The sequence below is a fragment of the Orbicella faveolata genome, unplaced genomic scaffold, assembly GCF_042242905.1.
Source record: "Orbicella faveolata isolate gen_17 unplaced genomic scaffold, um_ofav_v1 contig_40, whole genome shotgun sequence".
Lineage (NCBI taxonomy): Eukaryota > Metazoa > Cnidaria > Anthozoa > Scleractinia > Merulinidae > Orbicella > Orbicella faveolata.
This window is the reverse complement of record NW_028301570.1, coordinates 14,487-37,055: the sequence shown is the minus strand read 5'-3', so window position 1 is coordinate 37,055 and position 22,569 is coordinate 14,487. Positions and strand designations below refer to the sequence as shown.

General features: G+C 44.3%; 1 protein-coding gene, 9 non-coding genes and 24 pseudogenes across 10 annotated transcripts; all 34 read left to right on the top strand.

Moving 5' to 3' along the window:
• Positions 1-282: 282 nt before the first annotated feature.
• Positions 283-401, top strand: LOC149100033 (5S ribosomal RNA; annotated as a pseudogene).
• A 384-nt stretch (positions 402-785) lies between these two features.
• LOC149100032 (5S ribosomal RNA) lies at positions 786-904 on the top strand. Its single transcript, XR_016203385.1, has one exon. It is a non-coding gene; the product is annotated as a 5S ribosomal RNA (ribosomal RNA).
• Positions 905-1,288: 384 nt separating this feature from the next.
• On the top strand, positions 1,289-1,407 carry LOC149100031 (5S ribosomal RNA). The gene has a single exon (XR_016203384.1). It is a non-coding gene; the product is annotated as a 5S ribosomal RNA (ribosomal RNA).
• A 334-nt stretch (positions 1,408-1,741) lies between these two features.
• Positions 1,742-3,268, top strand: LOC149100030 (uncharacterized). Its single transcript, XM_089276585.1, has one exon. The coding sequence runs from the start codon at positions 2,005-2,007 to the stop codon at positions 2,950-2,952; it is 948 nt and encodes a 315-aa protein (XP_089132711.1). The 5' UTR covers positions 1,742-2,004; the 3' UTR covers positions 2,953-3,268.
• A 4,262-nt stretch (positions 3,269-7,530) lies between these two features.
• On the top strand, positions 7,531-7,649 carry LOC149100029 (5S ribosomal RNA). The gene has a single exon (XR_016203383.1). It is a non-coding gene; the product is annotated as a 5S ribosomal RNA (ribosomal RNA).
• A 384-nt stretch (positions 7,650-8,033) lies between these two features.
• LOC149100028 (5S ribosomal RNA) lies at positions 8,034-8,152 on the top strand (annotated as a pseudogene).
• Positions 8,153-8,536: 384 nt separating this feature from the next.
• On the top strand, positions 8,537-8,655 carry LOC149100027 (5S ribosomal RNA; annotated as a pseudogene).
• Positions 8,656-9,039: 384 nt separating this feature from the next.
• On the top strand, positions 9,040-9,158 carry LOC149100026 (5S ribosomal RNA; annotated as a pseudogene).
• A 384-nt stretch (positions 9,159-9,542) lies between these two features.
• Positions 9,543-9,661, top strand: LOC149100025 (5S ribosomal RNA; annotated as a pseudogene).
• A 384-nt stretch (positions 9,662-10,045) lies between these two features.
• LOC149100024 (5S ribosomal RNA) lies at positions 10,046-10,164 on the top strand. Its single transcript, XR_016203382.1, has one exon. It is a non-coding gene; the product is annotated as a 5S ribosomal RNA (ribosomal RNA).
• Positions 10,165-10,548: 384 nt separating this feature from the next.
• Positions 10,549-10,667, top strand: LOC149100023 (5S ribosomal RNA; annotated as a pseudogene).
• A 385-nt stretch (positions 10,668-11,052) lies between these two features.
• On the top strand, positions 11,053-11,171 carry LOC149100022 (5S ribosomal RNA; annotated as a pseudogene).
• A 384-nt stretch (positions 11,172-11,555) lies between these two features.
• On the top strand, positions 11,556-11,674 carry LOC149100021 (5S ribosomal RNA; annotated as a pseudogene).
• Positions 11,675-12,058: 384 nt separating this feature from the next.
• Positions 12,059-12,177, top strand: LOC149100020 (5S ribosomal RNA; annotated as a pseudogene).
• A 384-nt stretch (positions 12,178-12,561) lies between these two features.
• LOC149100019 (5S ribosomal RNA) lies at positions 12,562-12,680 on the top strand (annotated as a pseudogene).
• A 384-nt stretch (positions 12,681-13,064) lies between these two features.
• Positions 13,065-13,183, top strand: LOC149100018 (5S ribosomal RNA; annotated as a pseudogene).
• Positions 13,184-13,567: 384 nt separating this feature from the next.
• LOC149100017 (5S ribosomal RNA) lies at positions 13,568-13,686 on the top strand. Its single transcript, XR_016203381.1, has one exon. It is a non-coding gene; the product is annotated as a 5S ribosomal RNA (ribosomal RNA).
• Positions 13,687-14,070: 384 nt separating this feature from the next.
• Positions 14,071-14,189, top strand: LOC149100016 (5S ribosomal RNA; annotated as a pseudogene).
• Positions 14,190-14,573: 384 nt separating this feature from the next.
• LOC149100015 (5S ribosomal RNA) lies at positions 14,574-14,692 on the top strand (annotated as a pseudogene).
• Positions 14,693-15,076: 384 nt separating this feature from the next.
• On the top strand, positions 15,077-15,195 carry LOC149100014 (5S ribosomal RNA; annotated as a pseudogene).
• A 384-nt stretch (positions 15,196-15,579) lies between these two features.
• Positions 15,580-15,698, top strand: LOC149100013 (5S ribosomal RNA; annotated as a pseudogene).
• A 384-nt stretch (positions 15,699-16,082) lies between these two features.
• LOC149100012 (5S ribosomal RNA) lies at positions 16,083-16,201 on the top strand (annotated as a pseudogene).
• Positions 16,202-16,585: 384 nt separating this feature from the next.
• On the top strand, positions 16,586-16,704 carry LOC149100011 (5S ribosomal RNA; annotated as a pseudogene).
• A 384-nt stretch (positions 16,705-17,088) lies between these two features.
• On the top strand, positions 17,089-17,207 carry LOC149100010 (5S ribosomal RNA; annotated as a pseudogene).
• Positions 17,208-17,590: 383 nt separating this feature from the next.
• On the top strand, positions 17,591-17,709 carry LOC149100009 (5S ribosomal RNA). The gene has a single exon (XR_016203365.1). It is a non-coding gene; the product is annotated as a 5S ribosomal RNA (ribosomal RNA).
• Positions 17,710-18,093: 384 nt separating this feature from the next.
• Positions 18,094-18,212, top strand: LOC149100008 (5S ribosomal RNA; annotated as a pseudogene).
• Positions 18,213-18,596: 384 nt separating this feature from the next.
• LOC149100007 (5S ribosomal RNA) lies at positions 18,597-18,715 on the top strand (annotated as a pseudogene).
• A 384-nt stretch (positions 18,716-19,099) lies between these two features.
• LOC149100006 (5S ribosomal RNA) lies at positions 19,100-19,218 on the top strand (annotated as a pseudogene).
• A 384-nt stretch (positions 19,219-19,602) lies between these two features.
• Positions 19,603-19,721, top strand: LOC149100005 (5S ribosomal RNA; annotated as a pseudogene).
• A 384-nt stretch (positions 19,722-20,105) lies between these two features.
• On the top strand, positions 20,106-20,224 carry LOC149100004 (5S ribosomal RNA). The gene has a single exon (XR_016203379.1). It is a non-coding gene; the product is annotated as a 5S ribosomal RNA (ribosomal RNA).
• Positions 20,225-20,607: 383 nt separating this feature from the next.
• On the top strand, positions 20,608-20,726 carry LOC149100003 (5S ribosomal RNA; annotated as a pseudogene).
• Positions 20,727-21,110: 384 nt separating this feature from the next.
• LOC149100002 (5S ribosomal RNA) lies at positions 21,111-21,229 on the top strand. The gene has a single exon (XR_016203378.1). It is a non-coding gene; the product is annotated as a 5S ribosomal RNA (ribosomal RNA).
• Positions 21,230-21,614: 385 nt separating this feature from the next.
• On the top strand, positions 21,615-21,733 carry LOC149100001 (5S ribosomal RNA; annotated as a pseudogene).
• Positions 21,734-22,117: 384 nt separating this feature from the next.
• On the top strand, positions 22,118-22,236 carry LOC149100000 (5S ribosomal RNA). Its single transcript, XR_016203377.1, has one exon. It is a non-coding gene; the product is annotated as a 5S ribosomal RNA (ribosomal RNA).
• Positions 22,237-22,569: the final 333 nt, after the last annotated feature.

The window sequence follows — 22,569 nt, the reverse complement described above, 5'->3', positions numbered from 1 at the left end:
ATTTTTGCAGCAAGTTGACAGCATATTAGAAGATTTTCTTGTTTGATTACAGCACTGCAACACTGAGCAGCACACTGGAGGCAATCTCTTGAATGTGGCTTTGATGACTGACCATTGGAGAATCGCCCTTTTGTGATTTGAAGTCTTAGCTGGCTTTGGAATCTCTGGGTTAAGTAGCCGAGACGTAATTGGAAATTCATGACAACAGCAATTAAAGGCCTTCCTTCTAAGAGACTTAAAAGAGAGTCCAAGCAATTGGGCAAGGTTTGAGTTGTTTCTTTCGTCTACGACCACACCACAGGGAACGTACCGGTTCTCGTCCGATGACCGAAGTCAAGTCCTGTTGGGCGGCGTCAGTACCTGGCTGGGTGACCACCTGGGAATACGCCGTGTTGTAGACTTTTGGAGCCATTTTGGGACTGGACTCTTCAGAGAAGATTTCCATACGCCTCCACATCATTGATCCCTCTGTTTTCAAAATGTTGTCTTTTTTTTTTGGAATTATTTTTGCAGCAAGTTGACAGCATATTAGAAGATTTTCTTGTTTGATTACAGCACTGCAACACTGAGCAGCACACTGGAGGCAATCTCTTGAATGTGGCTTTGATGACTGACCATTGGAGAATCGCCCTTTTGTGATTTGAAGTCTTAGCTGGCTTTGGAATCTCTGGGTTAAGTAGCCGAGACGTAATTGGAAATTCATGACAACAGCAATTAAAGGCCTTCCTTCTAAGAGACTTAAAAGAGAGTCCAAGCAATTGGGCAAGGTTTGAGTTGTTTCTTTCGTCTACGACCACACCACAGGGAACGTACCGGTTCTCGTCCGATCACCGAAGTCAAGTCCTGTTGGGCGGCGTCAGTACCTGGCTGGGTGACCACCTGGGAATACGCCGTGTTGTAGACTTTTGGAGCCATTTTGGGACTGGACTCTTCAGAGAAGATTTCCATACGCCTCCACATCATTGATCCCTCTGTTTTCAAAATGTTGTCTTTTTTTTTTGGAATTATTTTTCCAGCAAGTTGACAGCATATTAGAAGATTTTCTTGTTTGATTACAGCACTGCAACACTGAGCAGCACACTGGAGGCAATCTCTTGAATGTGGCTTTGATGACTGACCATTGGAGAATCGCCCTTTTGTGATTTGAAGTCTTAGCTGGCTTTGGAATCTCTGGGTTAAGTAGCCGAGACGTAATTGGAAATTCATGACAACAGCAATTAAAGGCCTTCCTTCTAAGAGACTTAAAAGAGAGTCCAAGCAATTGGGCAAGGTTTGAGTTGTTTCTTTCGTCTACGACCACACCACAGGGAACGTACCGGTTCTCGTCCGATCACCGAAGTCAAGTCCTGTTGGGCGGCGTCAGTACCTGGCTGGGTGACCACCTGGGAATACGCCGTGTTGTAGACTTTTGGAGCCATTTTGGGACTGGACTCTTCAGAGAAGATTTCCATACGCCTCCACATCATTGATCCCTCTGTTTTCAAAATGTGGTCTTTTTTTTTTGGAATTATTTTTGCAGCAAGTTGACAGCATATTAGAAGATTTTCTTGTTTGATTACAGCACTGCAACACTGAGCAGCACACTGGAGGCAATCTCTTGAATGTGGCTTTGATGACTGACCATTGGAGAATCGCCCTTTTGTGATTTGAAGTCTTAGCTGGCTTTGGAATCTCTGGGTTAAGTAGCCGAGACGTAATTGGAAATTCATGACAACAGCAATTAAAGGCCTTCCTTCTAAGAGACTTAAAAGAGAGTCCAAGCAATTGGGCAAGGTTTGAGTTGTTTCTTTCGTCTACGACCACACCACAGGGAACGTACCGGTTCTCGTGCGAGCTCTGTGCTAATCTGTGGAATCTTTGCCTGTTCTTGGCCATCGAAGTGTTTAGATATTGTGATCTGTTTGCGGAAAAGTTGTTTGATTAGTTGGCGATCTTATTTTGTGGAAAAGCCTAACCATACTTTGAGTGTGGGAGTTTTGTGTTCCGTAATTTCGGGACGCCAATATGGCGGACCGGAGAGAAAGGAGCGTCACGTTTCGTTCACCTGTTAGAATTGGTTTAGGTAATCTTAAAGCTGGAATTGAAAAGGAAATCAGCGACACTTTGAAAGTATTTCAAGATCTTGGAGATAATGTATACCTGCTGGAACTTGAAACGAAAGCTGACGCGGAGTTTCTTGTTAGTAACGGTTTTGATGTCGAAGAGTTCCACTTCGATTGCTCTCCTCCTCATGGGAAGTTTATGAACGTCAGTATTTTGGGTCTTCGCTCCTACGTAGACGACGAGGAGGTGAAATTGGCCCTAACGGAGTATGGTGTTTTGAAAAGTGAGGTGATACGTCTCAAATACAAAGCCGACCACGATTTGGCCGGTATGGAAAACGGCAATCGCCTGGTGAAGATGGTTTTAGACAAACCATCTTTGCCGTATTCTATGCGAATCGGAGGTGAGTGGTGCAGAATCATACACAATAACCAGCAACCTGTGTGTTTGGAATGTAAGGAACTTGGGCATACCAGGAAAAAGTGCCCGATGATTCGCTGCAGAGTGTGCAAGCAGCGAGGACACATGTCGTATAATTGCGAGCAGAGGGAAGCGAACGACGAAGACGAGCCCCACACAGATCGAGATGGCGCCGCGGCCGATGCTCAGCAAGATGCACAGCGAGGGGCGCCAAGTGAGTCTGAAGAAGACTCAGAAAAGGATACTCCTACGCAAAATGATCAAGTAAATGAAAGTCAATCCGTTCCAGAAAATCACGATGAAGAAATGGAGCAAGAGGAAAGAGCACAAGGGTTAAAACGACAACACACAACTGACACTGATTCTGACGGCAAGGCTAACGTCTCCGTTCGTCGTCAGAGAATTCATCCTCCGCCAAACCTTCCTAACGGAAGAAGAAAGGAGAAAAAGACTGCCTCCGATACCGATCATAAGTCGTCTGCAAGTTAGCTTTCTTATTTTTTATAACGAACAATGGACCGGGACTTTATAATCATCTTCCTCTGTTTAGTCATGACAACCATTTTAACTGTAAACTCACAGGGGCTTCGCTCCCCTGATCGACGAAAAATGGCTTTTTCCTATTTTCTTCGAAACAGACTAGATATAATTCTACTTCAAGAAACTCATTGGACTGTTGACATGGAGATGCAAATCAAACGCGAGTGGATGGGTGATGTTATCTTTAATCATGGCACAAATACCGCGAGAGGTGTCGCTATCCTCATTCATTCACGCCTTGAGTGTATTGTGAACCATATACGAAGTGATAATGAAGGTCGGATTTTAAATGTAGTTCTGGAACTTGATGATCAAACCTTGAACATCATAAACATATACGCACCTCAAACAGACAGCGATCGACGAATTTTCTTTTCTAGCTTGGATGGTTTTATTTCCGAGAAGCTTGACAACATCATCGGTGGTGACTTTAATTGCATCGCAGACGCAAGGGATAAATTCGGTGGAAATCCAAATGCTAGGAATTTTGCTGCCACAACTCTCCATGGAATTTGCACACGACTTAACATATCTGATATCTGGAGGGATCGAAATAAGGATAAACGCTGCTTTACTTGGACTGCGCGACATCCAACAAATGGAACACACATACGCACGCGAATTGACAAATTCTTAATTAGCCACTCCTTAAATCAATTTGTTATGGACGCCTCGATCAAACCCTTTCCTCATTCTGACCATGACAGTGTCTGTCTGACTCTAAACTTTGACAGGATAAAACGCGGACCCGGATACTGGCACTTTAACAACAACCTATTGTCTAACGCGGCCTTCGAGTCCGAGATCAACGATTTCTGGACTTTTTGGAAAACCAAGTTCGACGTTTTTGAAGACCCGCTACTATGGTGGGACAAGGCGAAACAAGGTTTCAAAATCGTTGCAATTCGATGCGGTAAAATACTAGGAAAGCTGAAACGCCATGAAAAGTTTCAACTAGAGCGTAACCTCATAAAGCTGCAGGAAAAATCCAACAATGGTAACACACGGGACATTGAGAACTACCTTCTTGCGACAGAAAAATTAAAGCAGTTGGAACTGAAAGATCTAGAAGCCACTAAAATTAGAACGAAAGCTCAGTTTTTAGAAGAAGGAGAACGGAGCACACGCTACTTCTATTCGCTTGAGAAATGCCGAAAAGCAGAACAAACGATTCGTGTTTTGACAAAAGATAACCTTGATGTCGTCTCGGAACCACAAGATCTGCTGAAAGAAACCCACAAATTCTACAAACAACTCTTTGCAGCCCAACCTAGTGATGCACATGCAAGAAACAATTTTCTAGACTGTGCTATCCCAAAATTACCTGATGAAGCACGTGAGTCCTGCGAAGGTCTTATTACAGAGGAGGAGTTAAGAAAAGCTGTGACGGCAATGGAAAGCAACAAATCACCTGGCTGCGATGGCTTGACGTCGAACTTTTATAAACACTTTTGGCCTATTCTCGGGGAGAAGTTAACACGTGTCTACAATTATGCTTTTGATAATGGCTTTCTTACTGTTTCACAGCGGCGGGGGATCATTACTTTATTGTTTAAAAAAGGAGACCGAACACAATTAAAGAACTGGCGACCAGTAACTCTACTCAATACTGATTACAAAATTTTAACAAAGGCGCTGGCGAACAGGCTGCAACAAGTACTACCCCTAATCGTGAACTCTGACCAAACTGCCTGTATAAAAGGAAGGACAATTAACGATAACACTCGTCTTCTCAATGATGTCATATCCTATGTCAACGAGAAAAATACCAGTCTAGCCTTCATCAGTATTGACCAGATGAAGGCCTTTGACCGAGTCTCTCACGACTTTTTATTTGCTTGTCTGGAACGCTTTGGTTTTGGACCCAACTTCATTAACTGGATTAAATTGATCTATCACGATGCCTCTAGCTCTGTCAAGACAAATGGTTGGCTCACCGCTTTTATTAAACTAGAACGCGGACTTAGACAGGGCTGTGCCCTCTCTATGCCCCTCTATGTCCTAACCGCAGAAACAATGGCTATAAACATTCGCGAAAATCCTAGAATTCATGGTATTCGACCGCCTGACTCCGAGGAAGAGTTAAAATTGTCACAATATGCAGATGATACGACGCTGTTGCTATCTGACGATGCTTCCATTAATGAAGCTTTTACCGTATTTGATTTGTACGAACGCGCCTCTGGTGCAAAAATAAACAAAGGAAAATGCAAGGGGCTCTGGTGCGGAGCTTTTAAGGAACGGACGAATCAACTTCACGGTTTTGATTGGTATAATGACTTTATCCCTGAGAAGATTCTTGGCATTTTCTTTGGTAACGTGGACTGTACGAGACTGAATTGGGAGGCTAAAATACAGAAAATAAATAACATCATTGCCGCTTGGCGACACAGGCAGTTAAGCTATAAAGGTAAAGCGCTCGTGATTAACGGCCTCCTAGCTTCAACATTATGGTATAACGCCACTTCACTACCGATGCCTGCTTGGGCAGTATCACAGATTGAACAATCACTTTATGATTTCTTTTGGAACTACAAACGTCATCTGGCTACAAAGGACATCCTGGCCCTTCCCCTAAAGGAAGGTGGTTTCAACATCCCTCGTTTGCAGACTAAAATCGGAAGTTTACGTCTGAACACCTTGAGGAGGCTTCTATCAGAGGAAAAAGCACACTGGAAACATTTCACTTCATACTTTCTTCGTATCTCCAATCTTCGTCTTGGAAAGATGTCTCTCGCACTGGACTATTCGTTGCAGCGTATCGATCGAGACATACCCAGTTTTCATAAGGAACTGCTAACGGCTTGGCACCGACATAAGGATCACCGCGTGCGGACCGGATCCGCTGAGTCCGTCAGTGATATCCTTAATGAACCCCTGTTCCTGAACCCTGAAATTACCACTGAAGACAAGCCCCTGATCTTTACAGACTGGATTGCAGCTGGAATCACCCGGATTAGAGACATCTGCTATGAAGTTATCCCGGGGTACCTACCTGTGTCAGCCATACACGACATGCTAACAGAGAAAAATCCGCGCACCTTATCTAGAACAACAGAAGAATTGAGAGAGCTATTTGTCGCTCTTCCCCCAGATTGGTCCCAAAAGATCTGTACTGCCTCAGTGTGGCCGCCGCCTACCTTGCAACCTTGTTTTGGCATTGTGAACTCCAGGCCTGGACAAACACCCATCGATATTTCATTGTGCAGGACGCGTCATTTTTACACACATTTGCTGCAAGCCGAGAAGCCCGTTATCCCTGCTGTAGACCATTGGAAGCAGAATCTTCAACCAGAACCCTGCTTTAACGCTAAACAATGGAAAGCTTTATATCCACCGCTCATCAACAACAAACACGGTGATGTAAACTGGAAGATCACCCACAGAGTTCTCCCCACCGCCTTGTCTTTAAACAGGATCGGGGTGTATGCCACACCGTATTGTCACCGATGTGGTGTTACCGACACCTTGGAGCACGCCATACTCGACTGCCCTACTGTCCATAATTTCTGGAACCAGCTACAGACATATGTGGATAAAATCACTGAACGGAAACTGACACTCACCACACAAGTAAAGTTATTTGGAAAAGCCAAAACGAACAATGACTCTCTAACACCGAGATCACTAGATTTAGTCAACTGGACACTAACATTGGCCCGCTGGGCTATCTATAAATCCGCCGTCAACTACCGAACAAAGAACTTGACATATCCGCCCGAAGCGCTGTTTAAAGCTATGGTTAAATCGCATTTGCGTTTCCAATACAAGCTATATAAGTTGAGACACACGCAATACTACTTTCCACATCATTGGTGTTTAGGAGAGGCTTTTGCTAAAGTAGAAAATGACACTTTAACTTTTACATTGTAATAAAAATATTGAGCTACTAAATGATGTAGATTAACGAGACCCTAAATGGAACACTGATAAGTCTTATTTATTTTATGATACTATTGTAAAAATAACGATGCCTAAATAGTTGATAAAATAACTAGAGGATTGTAAATAAAAAAGCTCTTTGAGCCTTTTAAGAAAAAAAAAAAAAAAACCGGTTCTCGTCCGATGACCGAAGTCAAGTCCTGTTGGGCGGCGTCAGTACCTGGCTGGGTGACCACCTGGGAATACGCCGTGTTGTAGACTTTTGGAGCCATTTTGGGACTGGACTCTTCAGAGAAGATTTCCATACGCCTCCACATCATTGATCCCTCTGTTTTCAAAATGTTGTCTTTTTTTTTTGGAATTATTTTTCCAGCAAGTTGACAGCATATTAGAAGATTTTCTTGTTTGATTACAGCACTGCAACACTGAGCAGCACACTGGAGGCAATCTCTTGAATGTGGCTTTGATGACTGACCATTGGAGAATCGCCCTTTTGTGATTTGAAGTCTTAGCTGGCTTTGGAATCTCTGGGTTAAGTAGCCGAGACGTAATTGGAAATTCATGACAACAGCAATTAAAGGCCTTCCTTCTAAGAGACTTAAAAGAGAGTCCAAGCAATTGGGCAAGGTTTGAGTTGTTTCTTTCGTCTACGACCACACCACAGGGAACGTACCGGTTCTCGTCCGATCACCGAAGTCAAGTCCTGTTGGGCGGCGTCAGTACCTGGCTGGGTGACCACCTGGGAATACGCCGTGTTGTAGACTTTTGGAGCCATTTTGGGACTGGACTCTTCAGAGAAGATTTCCATACGCCTCCACATCATTGATCCCTCTGTTTTCAAAATGTTGTCTTTTTTTTTTGGAATTATTTTTGCAGCAAGTTGACAGCATATTAGAAGATTTTCTTGTTTGATTACAGCACTGCAACACTGAGCAGCACACTGGAGGCAATCTCTTGAATGTGGCTTTGATGACTGACCATTGGAGAATCGCCCTTTTGTGATTTGAAGTCTTAGCTGGCTTTGGAATCTCTGGGTTAAGTAGCCGAGACGTAATTGGAAATTCATGACAACAGCAATTAAAGGCCTTCCTTCTAAGAGACTTAAAAGAGAGTCCAAGCAATTGGGCAAGGTTTGAGTTGTTTCTTTCGTCTACGACCACACCACAGGGAACGTACCGGTTCTCGTCCGATGACCGAAGTCAAGTCCTGTTGGGCGGCGTCAGTACCTGGCTGGGTGACCACCTGGGAATACGCCGTGTTGTAGACTTTTGGAGCCATTTTGGGACTGGACTCTTCAGAGAAGATTTCCATACGCCTCCACATCATTGATCCCTCTGTTTTCAAAATGTTGTCTTTTTTTTTTGGAATTATTTTTGCAGCAAGTTGACAGCATATTAGAAGATTTTCTTGTTTGATTACAGCACTGCAACACTGAGCAGCACACTGGAGGCAATCTCTTGAATGTGGCTTTGATGACTGACCATTGGAGAATCGCCCTTTTGTGATTTGAAGTCTTAGCTGGCTTTGGAATCTCTGGGTTAAGTAGCCGAGACGTAATTGGAAATTCATGACAACAGCAATTAAAGGCCTTCCTTCTAAGAGACTTAAAAGAGAGTCCAAGCAATTGGGCAAGGTTTGAGTTGTTTCTTTCGTCTACGACCACACCACAGGGAACGTACCGGTTCTCGTCCGATGACCGAAGTCAAGTCCTGTTGGGCGGCGTCAGTACCTGGCTGGGTGACCACCTGGGAATACGCCGTGTTGTAGACTTTTGGAGCCATTTTGGGACTGGACTCTTCAGAGAAGATTTCCATACGCCTCCACATCATTGATCCCTCTGTTTTCAAAATGTTGTCTTTTTTTTTTGGAATTATTTTTCCAGCAAGTTGACAGCATATTAGAAGATTTTCTTGTTTGATTACAGCACTGCAACACTGAGCAGCACACTGGAGGCAATCTCTTGAATGTGGCTTTGATGACTGACCATTGGAGAATCGCCCTTTTGTGATTTGAAGTCTTAGCTGGCTTTGGAATCTCTGGGTTAAGTAGCCGAGACGTAATTGGAAATTCATGACAACAGCAATTAAAGGCCTTCCTTCTAAGAGACTTAAAAGAGAGTCCAAGCAATTGGGCAAGGTTTGAGTTGTTTCTTTCGTCTACGACCACACCACAGGGAACGTACCGGTTCTCGTCCGATGACCGAAGTCAAGTCCTGTTGGGCGGCGTCAGTACCTGGCTGGGTGACCACCTGGGAATACGCCGTGTTGTAGACTTTTGGAGCCATTTTGGGACTGGACTCTTCAGAGAAGATTTCCATACGCCTCCACATCATTGATCCCTCTGTTTTCAAAATGTTGTCTTTTTTTTTTGGAATTATTTTTCCAGCAAGTTGACAGCATATTAGAAGATTTTCTTGTTTGATTACAGCACTGCAACACTGAGCAGCACACTGGAGGCAATCTCTTGAATGTGGCTTTGATGACTGACCATTGGAGAATCGCCCTTTTGTGATTTGAAGTCTTAGCTGGCTTTGGAATCTCTGGGTTAAGTAGCCGAGACGTAATTGGAAATTCATGACAACAGCAATTAAAGGCCTTCCTTCTAAGAGACTTAAAAGAGAGTCCAAGCAATTGGGCAAGGTTTGAGTTGTTTCTTTCGTCTACGACCACACCACAGGGAACGTACCGGTTCTCGTCCGATGACCGAAGTCAAGTCCTGTTGGGCGGCGTCAGTACCTGGCTGGGTGACCACCTGGGAATACGCCGTGTTGTAGACTTTTGGAGCCATTTTGGGACTGGACTCTTCAGAGAAGATTTCCATACGCCTCCACATCATTGATCCCTCTGTTTTCAAAATGTTGTCTTTTTTTTTTGGAATTATTTTTGCAGCAAGTTGACAGCATATTAGAAGATTTTCTTGTTTGATTACAGCACTGCAACACTGAGCAGCACACTGGAGGCAATCTCTTGAATGTGGCTTTGATGACTGACCATTGGAGAATCGCCCTTTTGTGATTTGAAGTCTTAGCTGGCTTTGGAATCTCTGGGTTAAGTAGCCGAGACGTAATTGGAAATTCATGACAACAGCAATTAAAGGCCTTCCTTCTAAGAGACTTAAAAGAGAGTCCAAGCAATTGGGCAAGGTTTGAGTTGTTTCTTTCGTCTACGACCACACCACAGGGAACGTACCGGTTCTCGTCCGATCACCGAAGTCAAGTCCTGTTGGGCGGCGTCAGTACCTGGCTGGGTGACCACCTGGGAATACGCCGTGTTGTAGACTTTTGGAGCCATTTTGGGACTGGACTCTTCAGAGAAGATTTCCATACGCCTCCACATCATTGATCCCTCTGTTTTCAAAATGTGGTCTTTTTTTTTTGGAATTTTTTTTCCAGCAAGTTGACAGCATATTAGAAGATTTTCTTGTTTGATTACAGCACTGCAACACTGAACAGCACACTGGAGGCAATCTCTTGAATGTGGCTTTGATGACTGACCATTGGAGAATCGCCCTTTTGTGATTTGAAGTCTTAGCTGGCTTTGGAATCTCTGGGTTAAGTAGCCGAGACGTAATTGGAAATTCATGACAACAGCAATTAAAGGCCTTCCTTCTAAGAGACTTAAAAGAGAGTCCAAGCAATTGGGCAAGGTTTGAGTTGTTTCTTTCGTCTACGACCACACCACAGGGAACGTACCGGTTCTCGTCCGATGACCGAAGTCAAGTCCTGTTGGGCGGCGTCAGTACCTGGCTGGGTGACCACCTGGGAATACGCCGTGTTGTAGACTTTTGGAGCCATTTTGGGACTGGACTCTTCAGAGAAGATTTCCATACGCCTCCACATCATTGATCCCTCTGTTTTCAAAATGTTGTCTTTTTTTTTTTGGAATTATTTTTCCAGCAAGTTGACAGCATATTAGAAGATTTTCTTGTTTGATTACAGCACTGCAACACTGAGCAGCACACTGGAGGCAATCTCTTGAATGTGGCTTTGATGACTGACCATTGGAGAATCGCCCTTTTGTGATTTGAAGTCTTAGCTGGCTTTGGAATCTCTGGGTTAAGTAGCCGAGACGTAATTGGAAATTCATGACAACAGCAATTAAAGGCCTTCCTTCTAAGAGACTTAAAAGAGAGTCCAAGCAATTGGGCAAGGTTTGAGTTGTTTCTTTCGTCTACGACCACACCACAGGGAACGTACCGGTTCTCGTCCGATGACCGAAGTCAAGTCCTGTTGGGCGGCGTCAGTACCTGGCTGGGTGACCACCTGGGAATACGCCGTGTGGTAGACTTTTGGAGCCATTTTGGGACTGGACTCTTCAGAGAAGATTTCCATACGCCTCCACATCATTGATCCCTCTGTTTTCAAAATGTTGTCTTTTTTTTTTGGAATTATTTTTGCAGCAAGTTGACAGCATATTAGAAGATTTTCTTGTTTGATTACAGCACTGCAACACTGAGCAGCACACTGGAGGCAATCTCTTGAATGTGGCTTTGATGACTGACCATTGGAGAATCGCCCTTTTGTGATTTGAAGTCTTAGCTGGCTTTGGAATCTCTGGGTTAAGTAGCCGAGACGTAATTGGAAATTCATGACAACAGCAATTAAAGGCCTTCCTTCTAAGAGACTTAAAAGAGAGTCCAAGCAATTGGGCAAAGTTTGAGTTGTTTCTTTCGTCTACGACCACACCACAGGGAACGTACCGGTTCTCGTCCGATGACCGAAGTCAAGTCCTGTTGGGCGGCGTCAGTACCTGGCTGGGTGACCACCTGGGAATACGCCGTGTTGTAGACTTTTGGAGCCATTTTGGGACTGGACTCTTCAGAGAAGATTTCCATACGCCTCCACATCATTGATCCCTCTGTTTTCAAAATGTTGTCTTTTTTTTTTGGAATTATTTTTGCAGCAAGTTGACAGCATATTAGAAGATTTTCTTGTTTGATTACAGCACTGCAACACTGAGCAGCACACTGGAGGCAATCTCTTGAATGTGGCTTTGATGACTGACCATTGGAGAATCGCCCTTTTGTGATTTGAAGTCTTAGCTGGCTTTGGAATCTCTGGGTTAAGTAGCCGAGACGTAATTGGAAATTCATGACAACAGCAATTAAAGGCCTTCCTTCTAAGAGACTTAAAAGAGAGTCCAAGCAATTGGGCAAGGTTTGAGTTGTTTCTTTCGTCTACGACCACACCACAGGGAACGTACCGGTTCTCGTCCGATGACCGAAGTCAAGTCCTGTTGGGCGGCGTCAGTACCTGGCTGGGTGACCACCTGGGAATACGCCGTGTTGTAGACTTTTGGAGCCATTTTGGGACTGGACTCTTCAGAGAAGATTTCCATACGCCTCCACATCATTGATCCCTCTGTTTTCAAAATGTTGTCTTTTTTTTTTGGAATTATTTTTGCAGCAAGTTGACAGCATATTAGAAGATTTTCTTGTTTGATTACAGCACTGCAACACTGAGCAGCACACTGGAGGCAATCTCTTGAATGTGGCTTTGATGACTGACCATTGGAGAATCGCCCTTTTGTGATTTGAAGTCTTAGCTGGCTTTGGAATCTCTGGGTTAAGTAGCCGAGACGTAATTGGAAATTCATGACAACAGCAATTAAAGGCCTTCCTTCTAAGAGACTTAAAAGAGAGTCCAAGCAATTGGGCAAGGTTTGAGTTGTTTCTTTCGTCTACGACCACACCACAGGGAACGTACCGGTTCTCGTCCGATGACCGAAGTCAAGTCCTGTTGGGCGGCGTCAGTACCTGGCTGGGTGACCACCTGGGAATACGCCGTGTTGTAGACTTTTGGAGCCATTTTGGGACTGGACTCTTCAGAGAAGATTTCCATACGCCTCCACATCATTGATCCCTCTGTTTTCAAAATGTTGTCTTTTTTTTTTGGAATTATTTTTCCAGCAAGTTGACAGCATATTAGAAGATTTTCTTGTTTGATTACAGCACTGCAACACTGAGCAGCACACTGGAGGCAATCTCTTGAATGTGGCTTTGATGACTGACCATTGGAGAATCGCCCTTTTGTGATTTGAAGTCTTAGCTGGCTTTGGAATCTCTGGGTTAAGTAGCCGAGACGTAATTGGAAATTCATGACAACAGCAATTAAAGGCCTTCCTTCTAAGAGACTTAAAAGAGAGTCCAAGCAATTGGGCAAGGTTTGAGTTGTTTCTTTCGTCTACGACCACACCACAGGGAACGTACCGGTTCTCGTCCGATGACCGAAGTCAAGTCCTGTTGGGCGGCGTCAGTACCTGGCTGGGTGACCACCTGGGAATACGCCGTGTTGTAGACTTTTGGAGCCATTTTGGGACTGGACTCTTCAGAGAAGATTTCCATACGCCTCCACATCATTGATCCCTCTGTTTTCAAAATGTTGTCTTTTTTTTTTGGAATTATTTTTCCAGCAAGTTGACAGCATATTAGAAGATTTTCTTGTTTGATTACAGCACTGCAACACTGAGCAGCACACTGGAGGCAATCTCTTGAATGTGGCTTTGATGACTGACCATTGGAGAATCGCCCTTTTGTGATTTGAAGTCTTAGCTGGCTTTGGAATCTCTGGGTTAAGTAGCCGAGACGTAATTGGAAATTCATGACAACAGCAATTAAAGGCCTTCCTTCTAAGAGACTTAAAAGAGAGTCCAAGCAATTGGGCAAGGTTTGAGTTGTTTCTTTCGTCTACGACCACACCACAGGGAACGTACCGGTTCTCGTCCGATCACCGAAGTCAAGTCCTGTTGGGCGGCGTCAGTACCTGGCTGGGTGACCACCTGGGAATACGCCGTGTTGTAGACTTTTGGAGCCATTTTGGGACTGGACTCTTCAGAGAAGATTTCCATACGCCTCCACATCATTGATCCCTCTGTTTTCAAAATGTTGTCTTTTTTTTTTGGAATTATTTTTCCAGCAAGTTGACAGCATATTAGAAGATTTTCTTGTTTGATTACAGCACTGCAACACTGAGCAGCACACTGGAGGCAATCTCTTGAATGTGGCTTTGATGACTGACCATTGGAGAATCGCCCTTTTGTGATTTGAAGTCTTAGCTGGCTTTGGAATCTCTGGGTTAAGTAGCCGAGACGTAATTGGAAATTCATGACAACAGCAATTAAAGGCCTTCCTTCTAAGAGACTTAAAAGAGAGTCCAAGCAATTGGGCAAGGTTTGAGTTGTTTCTTTCGTCTACGACCACACCACAGGGAACGTACCGGTTCTCGTCCGATGACCGAAGTCAAGTCCTGTTGGGCGGCGTCAGTACCTGGCTGGGTGACCACCTGGGAATACGCCGTGTTGTAGACTTTTGGAGCCATTTTGGGACTGGACTCTTCAGAGAAGATTTCCATACGCCTCCACATCATTGATCCCTCTGTTTTCAAAATGTTGTCTTTTTTTTTTGGAATTATTTTTGCAGCAAGTTGACAGCATATTAGAAGATTTTCTTGTTTGATTACAGCACTGCAACACTGAGCAGCACACTGGAGGCAATCTCTTGAATGTGGCTTTGATGACTGACCATTGGAGAATCGCCCTTTTGTGATTTGAAGTCTTAGCTGGCTTTGGAATCTCTGGGTTAAGTAGCCGAGACGTAATTGGAAATTCATGACAACAGCAATTAAAGGCCTTCCTTCTAAGAGACTTAAAAGAGAGTCCAAGCAATTGGGCAAGGTTTGAGTTGTTTCTTTCGTCTACGACCACACCACAGGGAACGTACCGGTTCTCGTCCGATGACCGAAGTCAAGTCCTGTTGGGCGGCGTCAGTACCTGGCTGGGTGACCACCTGGGAATACGCCGTGTTGTAGACTTTTGGAGCCATTTTGGGACTGGACTCTTCAGAGAAGATTTCCATACGCCTCCACATCATTGATCCCTCTGTTTTCAAAATGTTGTCTTTTTTTTTTGGAATTATTTTTCCAGCAAGTTGACAGCATATTAGAAGATTTTCTTGTTTGATTACAGCACTGCAACACTGAGCAGCACACTGGAGGCAATCTCTTGAATGTGGCTTTGATGACTGACCATTGGAGAATCGCCCTTTTGTGATTTGAAGTCTTAGCTGGCTTTGGAATCTCTGGGTTAAGTAGCCGAGACGTAATTGGAAATTCATGACAACAGCAATTAAAGGCCTTCCTTCTAAGAGACTTAAAAGAGAGTCCAAGCAATTGGGCAAGGTTTGAGTTGTTTCTTTCGTCTACGACCACACCACAGGGAACGTACCGGTTCTCGTCCGATGACCGAAGTCAAGTCCTGTTGGGCGGCGTCAGTACCTGGCTGGGTGACCACCTGGGAATACGCCGTGTTGTAGACTTTTGGAGCCATTTTGGGACTGGACTCTTCAGAGAAGATTTCCATACGCCTCCACATCATTGATCCCTCTGTTTTCAAAATGTTGTCTTTTTTTTTTGGAATTATTTTTGCAGCAAGTTGACAGCATATTAGAAGATTTTCTTGTTTGATTACAGCACTGCAACACTGAGCAGCACACTGGAGGCAATCTCTTGAATGTGGCTTTGATGACTGACCATTGGAGAATCGCCCTTTTGTGATTTGAAGTCTTAGCTGGCTTTGGAATCTCTGGGTTAAGTAGCCGAGACGTAATTGGAAATTCATGACAACAGCAATTAAAGGCCTTCCTTCTAAGAGACTTAAAAGAGAGTCCAAGCAATTGGGCAAGGTTTGAGTTGTTTCTTTCGTCTACGACCACACCACAGGGAACGTACCGGTTCTCGTCCGATGACCGAAGTCAAGTCCTGTTGGGCGGCGTCAGTACCTGGCTGGGTGACCACCTGGGAATACGCCGTGTTGTAGACTTTTGGAGCCATTTTGGGACTGGACTCTTCAGAGAAGATTTCCATACGCCTCCACATCATTGATCCCTCTGTTTTCAAAATGTTGTCTTTTTTTTTTGGAATTATTTTTCCAGCAAGTTGACAGCATATTAGAAGATTTTCTTGTTTGATTACAGCACTGCAACACTGAGCAGCACACTGGAGGCAATCTCTTGAATGTGGCTTTGATGACTGACCATTGGAGAATCGCCCTTTTGTGATTTGAAGTCTTAGCTGGCTTTGGAATCTCTGGGTTAAGTAGCCGAGACGTAATTGGAAATTCATGACAACAGCAATTAAAGGCCTTCCTTCTAAGAGACTTAAAAGAGAGTCCAAGCAATTGGGCAAGGTTTGAGTTGTTTCTTTCGTCTACGACCACACCACAGGGAACGTACCGGTTCTCGTCCGATGACCGAAGTCAAGTCCTGTTGGGCGGCGTCAGTACCTGGCTGGGTGACCACCTGGGAATACGCCGTGTTGTAGACTTTTGGAGCCATTTTGGGACTGGACTCTTCAGAGAAGATTTCCATACGCCTCCACATCATTGATCCCTCTGTTTTCAAAATGTTGTCTTTTTTTTTTGGAATTATTTTTCCAGCAAGTTGACAGCATATTAGAAGATTTTCTTGTTTGATTACAGCACTGCAACACTGAGCAGCACACTGGAGGCAATCTCTTGAATGTGGCTTTGATGACTGACCATTGGAGAATCGCCCTTTTGTGATTTGAAGTCTTAGCTGGCTTTGGAATCTCTGGGTTAAGTAGCCGAGACGTAATTGGAAATTCATGACAACAGCAATTAAAGGCCTTCCTTCTAAGAGACTTAAAAGAGAGTCCAAGCAATTGGGCAAGGTTTGAGTTGTTTCTTTCGTCTACGACCACACCACAGGGAACGTACCGGTTCTCGTCCGATGACCGAAGTCAAGTCCTGTTGGGCGGCGTCAGTACCTGGCTGGGTGACCACCTGGGAATACGCCGTGTTGTAGACTTTTGGAGCCATTTTGGGACTGGACTCTTCAGAGAAGATTTCCATACGCCTCCACATCATTGATCCCTCTGTTTTCAAAATGTTGTCTTTTTTTTTTGGAATTATTTTTCCAGCAAGTTGACAGCATATTAGAAGATTTTCTTGCTTGATTACAGCACTGCAACACTGAGCAGCACACTGGAGGCAATCTCTTGAATGTGGCTTTGATGACTGACCATTGGAGAATCGCCCTTTTGTGATTTGAAGTCTTAGCTGGCTTTGGAATCTCTGGGTTAAGTAGCCGAGACGTAATTGGAAATTCATGACAACAGCAATTAAAGGCCTTCCTTCTAAGAGACTTAAAAGAGAGTCCAAGCAATTGGGCAAGGTTTGAGTTGTTTCTTTCGTCTACGACCACACCACAGGGAACGTACCGGTTCTCGTCCGATGACCGAAGTCAAGTCCTGTTGGGCGGCGTCAGTACCTGGCTGGGTGACCACCTGGGAATACGCCGTGTTGTAGACTTTTGGAGCCATTTTGGGACTGGACTCTTCAGAGAAGATTTCCATACGCCTCCACATCATTGATCCCTCTGTTTTCAAAATGTTGTCTTTTTTTTTGGAATTATTTTTCCAGCAAGTTGACAGCATATTAGAAGATTTTCTTGTTTGATTACAGCACTGCAACACTGAGCAGCACACTGGAGGCAATCTCTTGAATGTGGCTTTGATGACTGACCATTGGAGAATCGCCCTTTTGTGATTTGAAGTCTTAGCTGGCTTTGGAATCTCTGGGTTAAGTAGCCGAGACGTAATTGGAAATTCATGACAACAGCAATTAAAGGCCTTCCTTCTAAGAGACTTAAAAGAGAGTCCAAGCAATTGGGCAAGGTTTGAGTTGTTTCTTTCGTCTATGACCACACCACAGGGAACGTACCGGTTCTCGTCCGATCACCGAAGTCAAGTCCTGTTGGGCGGCGTCAGTACCTGGCTGGGTGACCACCTGGGAATACGCCGTGTTGTAGACTTTTGGAGCCATTTTGGGACTGGACTCTTCAGAGAAGATTTCCATACGCCTCCACATCATTGATCCCTCTGTTTTCAAAATGTTGTCTTTTTTTTTTGGAATTATTTTTGCAGCAAGTTGACAGCATATTAGAAGATTTTCTTGTTTGATTACAGCACTGCAACACTGAGCAGCACACTGGAGGCAATCTCTTGAATGTGGCTTTGATGACTGACCATTGGAGAATCGCCCTTTTGTGATTTGAAGTCTTAGCTGGCTTTGGAATCTCTGGGTTAAGTAGCCGAGACGTAATTGGAAATTCATGACAACAGCAATTAAAGGCCTTCCTTCTAAGAGACTTAAAAGAGAGTCCAAGCAATTGGGCAAGGTTTGAGTTGTTTCTTTCGTCTACGACCACACCACAGGGAACGTACCGGTTCTCGTCCGATGACCGAAGTCAAGTCCTGTTGGGCGGCGTCAGTACCTGGCTGGGTGACCACCTGGGAATACGCCGTGTTGTAGACTTTTGGAGCCATTTTGGGACTGGACTCTTCAGAGAAGATTTCCATACGCCTCCACATCATTGATCCCTCTGTTTTCAAAATGTTGTCTTTTTTTTTTGGAATTATTTTTCCAGCAAGTTGACAGCATATTAGAAGATTTTCTTGTTTGATTACAGCACTGCAACACTGAGCAGCACACTGGAGGCAATCTCTTGAATGTGGCTTTGATGACTGACCATTGGAGAATCGCCCTTTTGTGATTTGAAGTCTTAGCTGGCTTTGGAATCTCTGGGTTAAGTAGCCGAGACGTAATTGGAAATTCATGACAACAGCAATTAAAGGCCTTCCTTCTAAGAGACTTAAAAGAGAGTCCAAGCAATTGGGCAAGGTTTGAGTTGTTTCTTTCGTCTACGACCACACCACAGGGAACGTACCGGTTCTCGTCCGATGACCGAAGTCAAGTCCTGTTGGGCGGCGTCAGTACCTGGCTGGGTGACCACCTGGGAATACGCCGTGTTGTAGACTTTTGGAGCCATTTTGGGACTGGACTCTTCAGAGAAGATTTCCATACGCCTCCACATCATTGATCCCTCTGTTTTCAAAATGTTGTCTTTTTTTTTTGGAATTATTTTTCCAGCAAGTTGACAGCATATTAGAAGATTTTCTTGTTTGATTACAGCACTGCAACACTGAGCAGCACACTGGAGGCAATCTCTTGAATGTGGCTTTGATGACTGACCATTGGAGAATCGCCCTTTTGTGATTTGAAGTCTTAGCTGGCTTTGGAATCTCTGGGTTAAGTAGCCGAGACGTAATTGGAAATTCATGACAACAGCAATTAAAGGCCTTCCTTCTAAGAGACTTAAAAGAGAGTCCAAGCAATTGGGCAAGGTTTGAGTTGTTTCTTTCGTCTACGACCACACCACAGGGAACGTACCGGTTCTCGTCCGATGACCGAAGTCAAGTCCTGTTGGGCGGCGTCAGTACCTGGCTGGGTGACCACCTGGGAATACGCCGTGTTGTAGACTTTTGGAGCCATTTTGGGACTGGACTCTTCAGAGAAGATTTCCATACGCCTCCACATCATTGATCCCTCTGTTTTCAAAATGTTGTCTTTTTTTTTTGGAATTATTTTTGCAGCAAGTTGACAGCATATTAGAAGATTTTCTTGTTTGATTACAGCACTGCAACACTGAGCAGCACACTGGAGGCAATCTCTTGAATGTGGCTTTGATGACTGACCATTGGAGAATCGCCCTTTTGTGATTTGAAGTCTTAGCTGGCTTTGGAATCTCTGGGTTAAGTAGCCGAGACGTAATTGGAAATTCATGACAACAGCAATTAAAGGCCTTCCTTCTAAGAGACTTAAAAGAGAGTCCAAGCAATTGGGCAAGGTTTGAGTTGTTTCTTTCGTCTACGACCACACCACAGGGAACGTACCGGTTCTCGTCCGATGACCGAAGTCAAGTCCTGTTGGGCGGCGTCAGTACCTGGCTGGGTGACCACCTGGGAATACGCCGTGTTGTAGACTTTTGGAGCCATTTTGGGACTGGACTCTTCAGAGAAGATTTCCATACGCCTCCACATCATTGATCCCTCTGTTTTCAAAATGTTGTCTTTTTTTTTTGGAATTATTTTTGCAGCAAGTTGACAGCATATTAGAAGATTTTCTTGTTTGATTACAGCACTGCAACACTGAGCAGCACACTGGAGGCAATCTCTTGAATGTGGCTTTGATGACTGACCATTGGAGAATCGCCCTTTTGTGATTTGAAGTCTTAGCTGGCTTTGGAATCTCTGGGTTAAGTAGCCGAGACGTAATTGGAAATTCATGACAACAGCAATTAAAGGCCTTCCTTCTAAGAGACTTAAAAGAGAGTCCAAGCAATTGGGCAAGGTTTGAGTTGTTTCTTTCGTCTACGACCACACCACAGGGAACGTACCGGTTCTCGTCCGATCACCGAAGTCAAGTCCTGTTGGGCGGCGTCAGTACCTGGCTGGGTGACCACCTGGGAATACGCCGTGTTGTAGACTTTTGGAGCCATTTTGGGACTGGACTCTTCAGAGAAGATTTCCATACGCCTCCACATCATTGATCCCTCTGTTTTCAAAATGTTGTCTTTTTTTTTGGAATTATTTTTCCAGCAAGTTGACAGCATATTAGAAGATTTTCTTGTTTGATTACAGCACTGCAACACTGAGCAGCACACTGGAGGCAATCTCTTGAATGTGGCTTTGATGACTGACCATTGGAGAATCGCCCTTTTGTGATTTGAAGTCTTAGCTGGCTTTGGAATCTCTGGGTTAAGTAGCCGAGACGTAATTGGAAATTCATGACAACAGCAATTAAAGGCCTTCCTTCTAAGAGACTTAAAAGAGAGTCCAAGCAATTGGGCAAGGTTTGAGTTGTTTCTTTCGTCTACGACCACACCACAGGGAACGTACCGGTTCTCGTCCGATGACCGAAGTCAAGTCCTGTTGGGCGGCGTCAGTACCTGGCTGGGTGACCACCTGGGAATACGCCGTGTTGTAGACTTTTGGAGCCATTTTGGGACTGGACTCTTCAGAGAAGATTTCCATACGCCTCCACATCATTGATCCCTCTGTTTTCAAAATGTTGTCTTTTTTTTTTGGAATTATTTTTCCAGCAAGTTGACAGCATATTAGAAGATTTTCTTGTTTGATTACAGCACTGCAACACTGAGCAGCACACTGGAGGCAATCTCTTGAATGTGGCTTTGATGACTGACCATTGGAGAATCGCCCTTTTGTGATTTGAAGTCTTAGCTGGCTTTGGAATCTCTGGGTTAAGTAGCCGAGACGTAATTGGAAATTCATGACAACAGCAATTAAAGGCCTTCCTTCTAAGAGACTTAAAAGAGAGTCCAAGCAATTGGGCAAGGTTTGAGTTGTTTCTTTCGTCTACGACCACACCACAGGGAACGTACCGGTTCTCGTCCGATCACCGAAGTCAAGTCCTGTTGGGCGGCGTCAGTACCTGGCTGGGTGACCACCTGGGAATACGCCGTGTTGTAGACTTTTGGAGCCATTTTGGGACTGGACTCTTCAGAGAAGATTTCCATACGCCTCCACATCATTGATCCCTCTGTTTTCAAAATGTTGTCTTTTTTTTTTTGGAATTATTTTTCCAGCAAGTTGACAGCATATTAGAAGATTTTCTTGTTTGATTACAGCACTGCAACACTGAGCAGCACACTGGAGGCAATCTCTTGAATGTGGCTTTGATGACTGACCATTGGAGAATCGCCCTTTTGTGATTTGAAGTCTTAGCTGGCTTTGGAATCTCTGGGTTAAGTAGCCGAGACGTAATTGGAAATTCATGACAACAGCAATTAAAGGCCTTCCTTCTAAGAGACTTAAAAGAGAGTCCAAGCAATTGGGCAAGGTTTGAGTTGTTTCTTTCGTCTACGACCACACCACAGGGAACGTACCGGTTCTCGTCCGATGACCGAAGTCAAGTCCTGTTGGGCGGCGTCAGTACCTGGCTGGGTGACCACCTGGGAATACGCCGTGTTGTAGACTTTTGGAGCCATTTTGGGACTGGACTCTTCAGAGAAGATTTCCATACGCCTCCACATCATTGATCCCTCTGTTTTCAAAATGTTGTCTTTTTTTTTTGGAATTATTTTTCCAGCAAGTTGACAGCATATTAGAAGATTTTCTTGTTTGATTACAGCACTGCAACACTGAGCAGCACACTGGAGGCAATCTCTTGAATGTGGCTTTGATGACTGACCATTGGAGAATCGCCCTTTTGTGATTTGAAGTCTTAGCTGGCTTTGGAATCTCTGGGTTAAGTAGCCGAGACGTAATTGGAAATTCATGACAACAGCAATTAAAGGCCTTCCTTCTAAGAGACTTAAAAGAGAGTCCAAGCAATTGGGCAAGGTTTGAGTTGTTTCTTTCGTCTACGACCACACCACAGGGAACGTACCGGTTCTCGTCCGATCACCGAAGTCAAGTCCTGTTGGGCGGCGTCAGTACCTGGCTGGGTGACCACCTGGGAATACGCCGTGTTGTAGACTTTTGGAGCCATTTTGGGACTGGACTCTTCAGAGAAGATTTCCATACGCCTCCACATCATTGATCCCTCTGTTTTCAAAATGTTGTCTTTTTTTTTTTGGAATTATTTTTCCAGCAAGTTGACAGCATATTAGAAGATTTTCTTGTTTGATTACAGCACTGCAACACTGAGCAGCACACTGGAGGCAATCTCTTGAATGTGGCTTTGATGACTGACCATTGGAGAATCGCCCTTTTGTGATTTGAAGTCTTAGCTGGCTTTGGAATCTCTGGGTTAAGTAGCCGAGACGTAATTGGAAATTCATGACAACAGCAATTAAAGGCCTTCCTTCTAA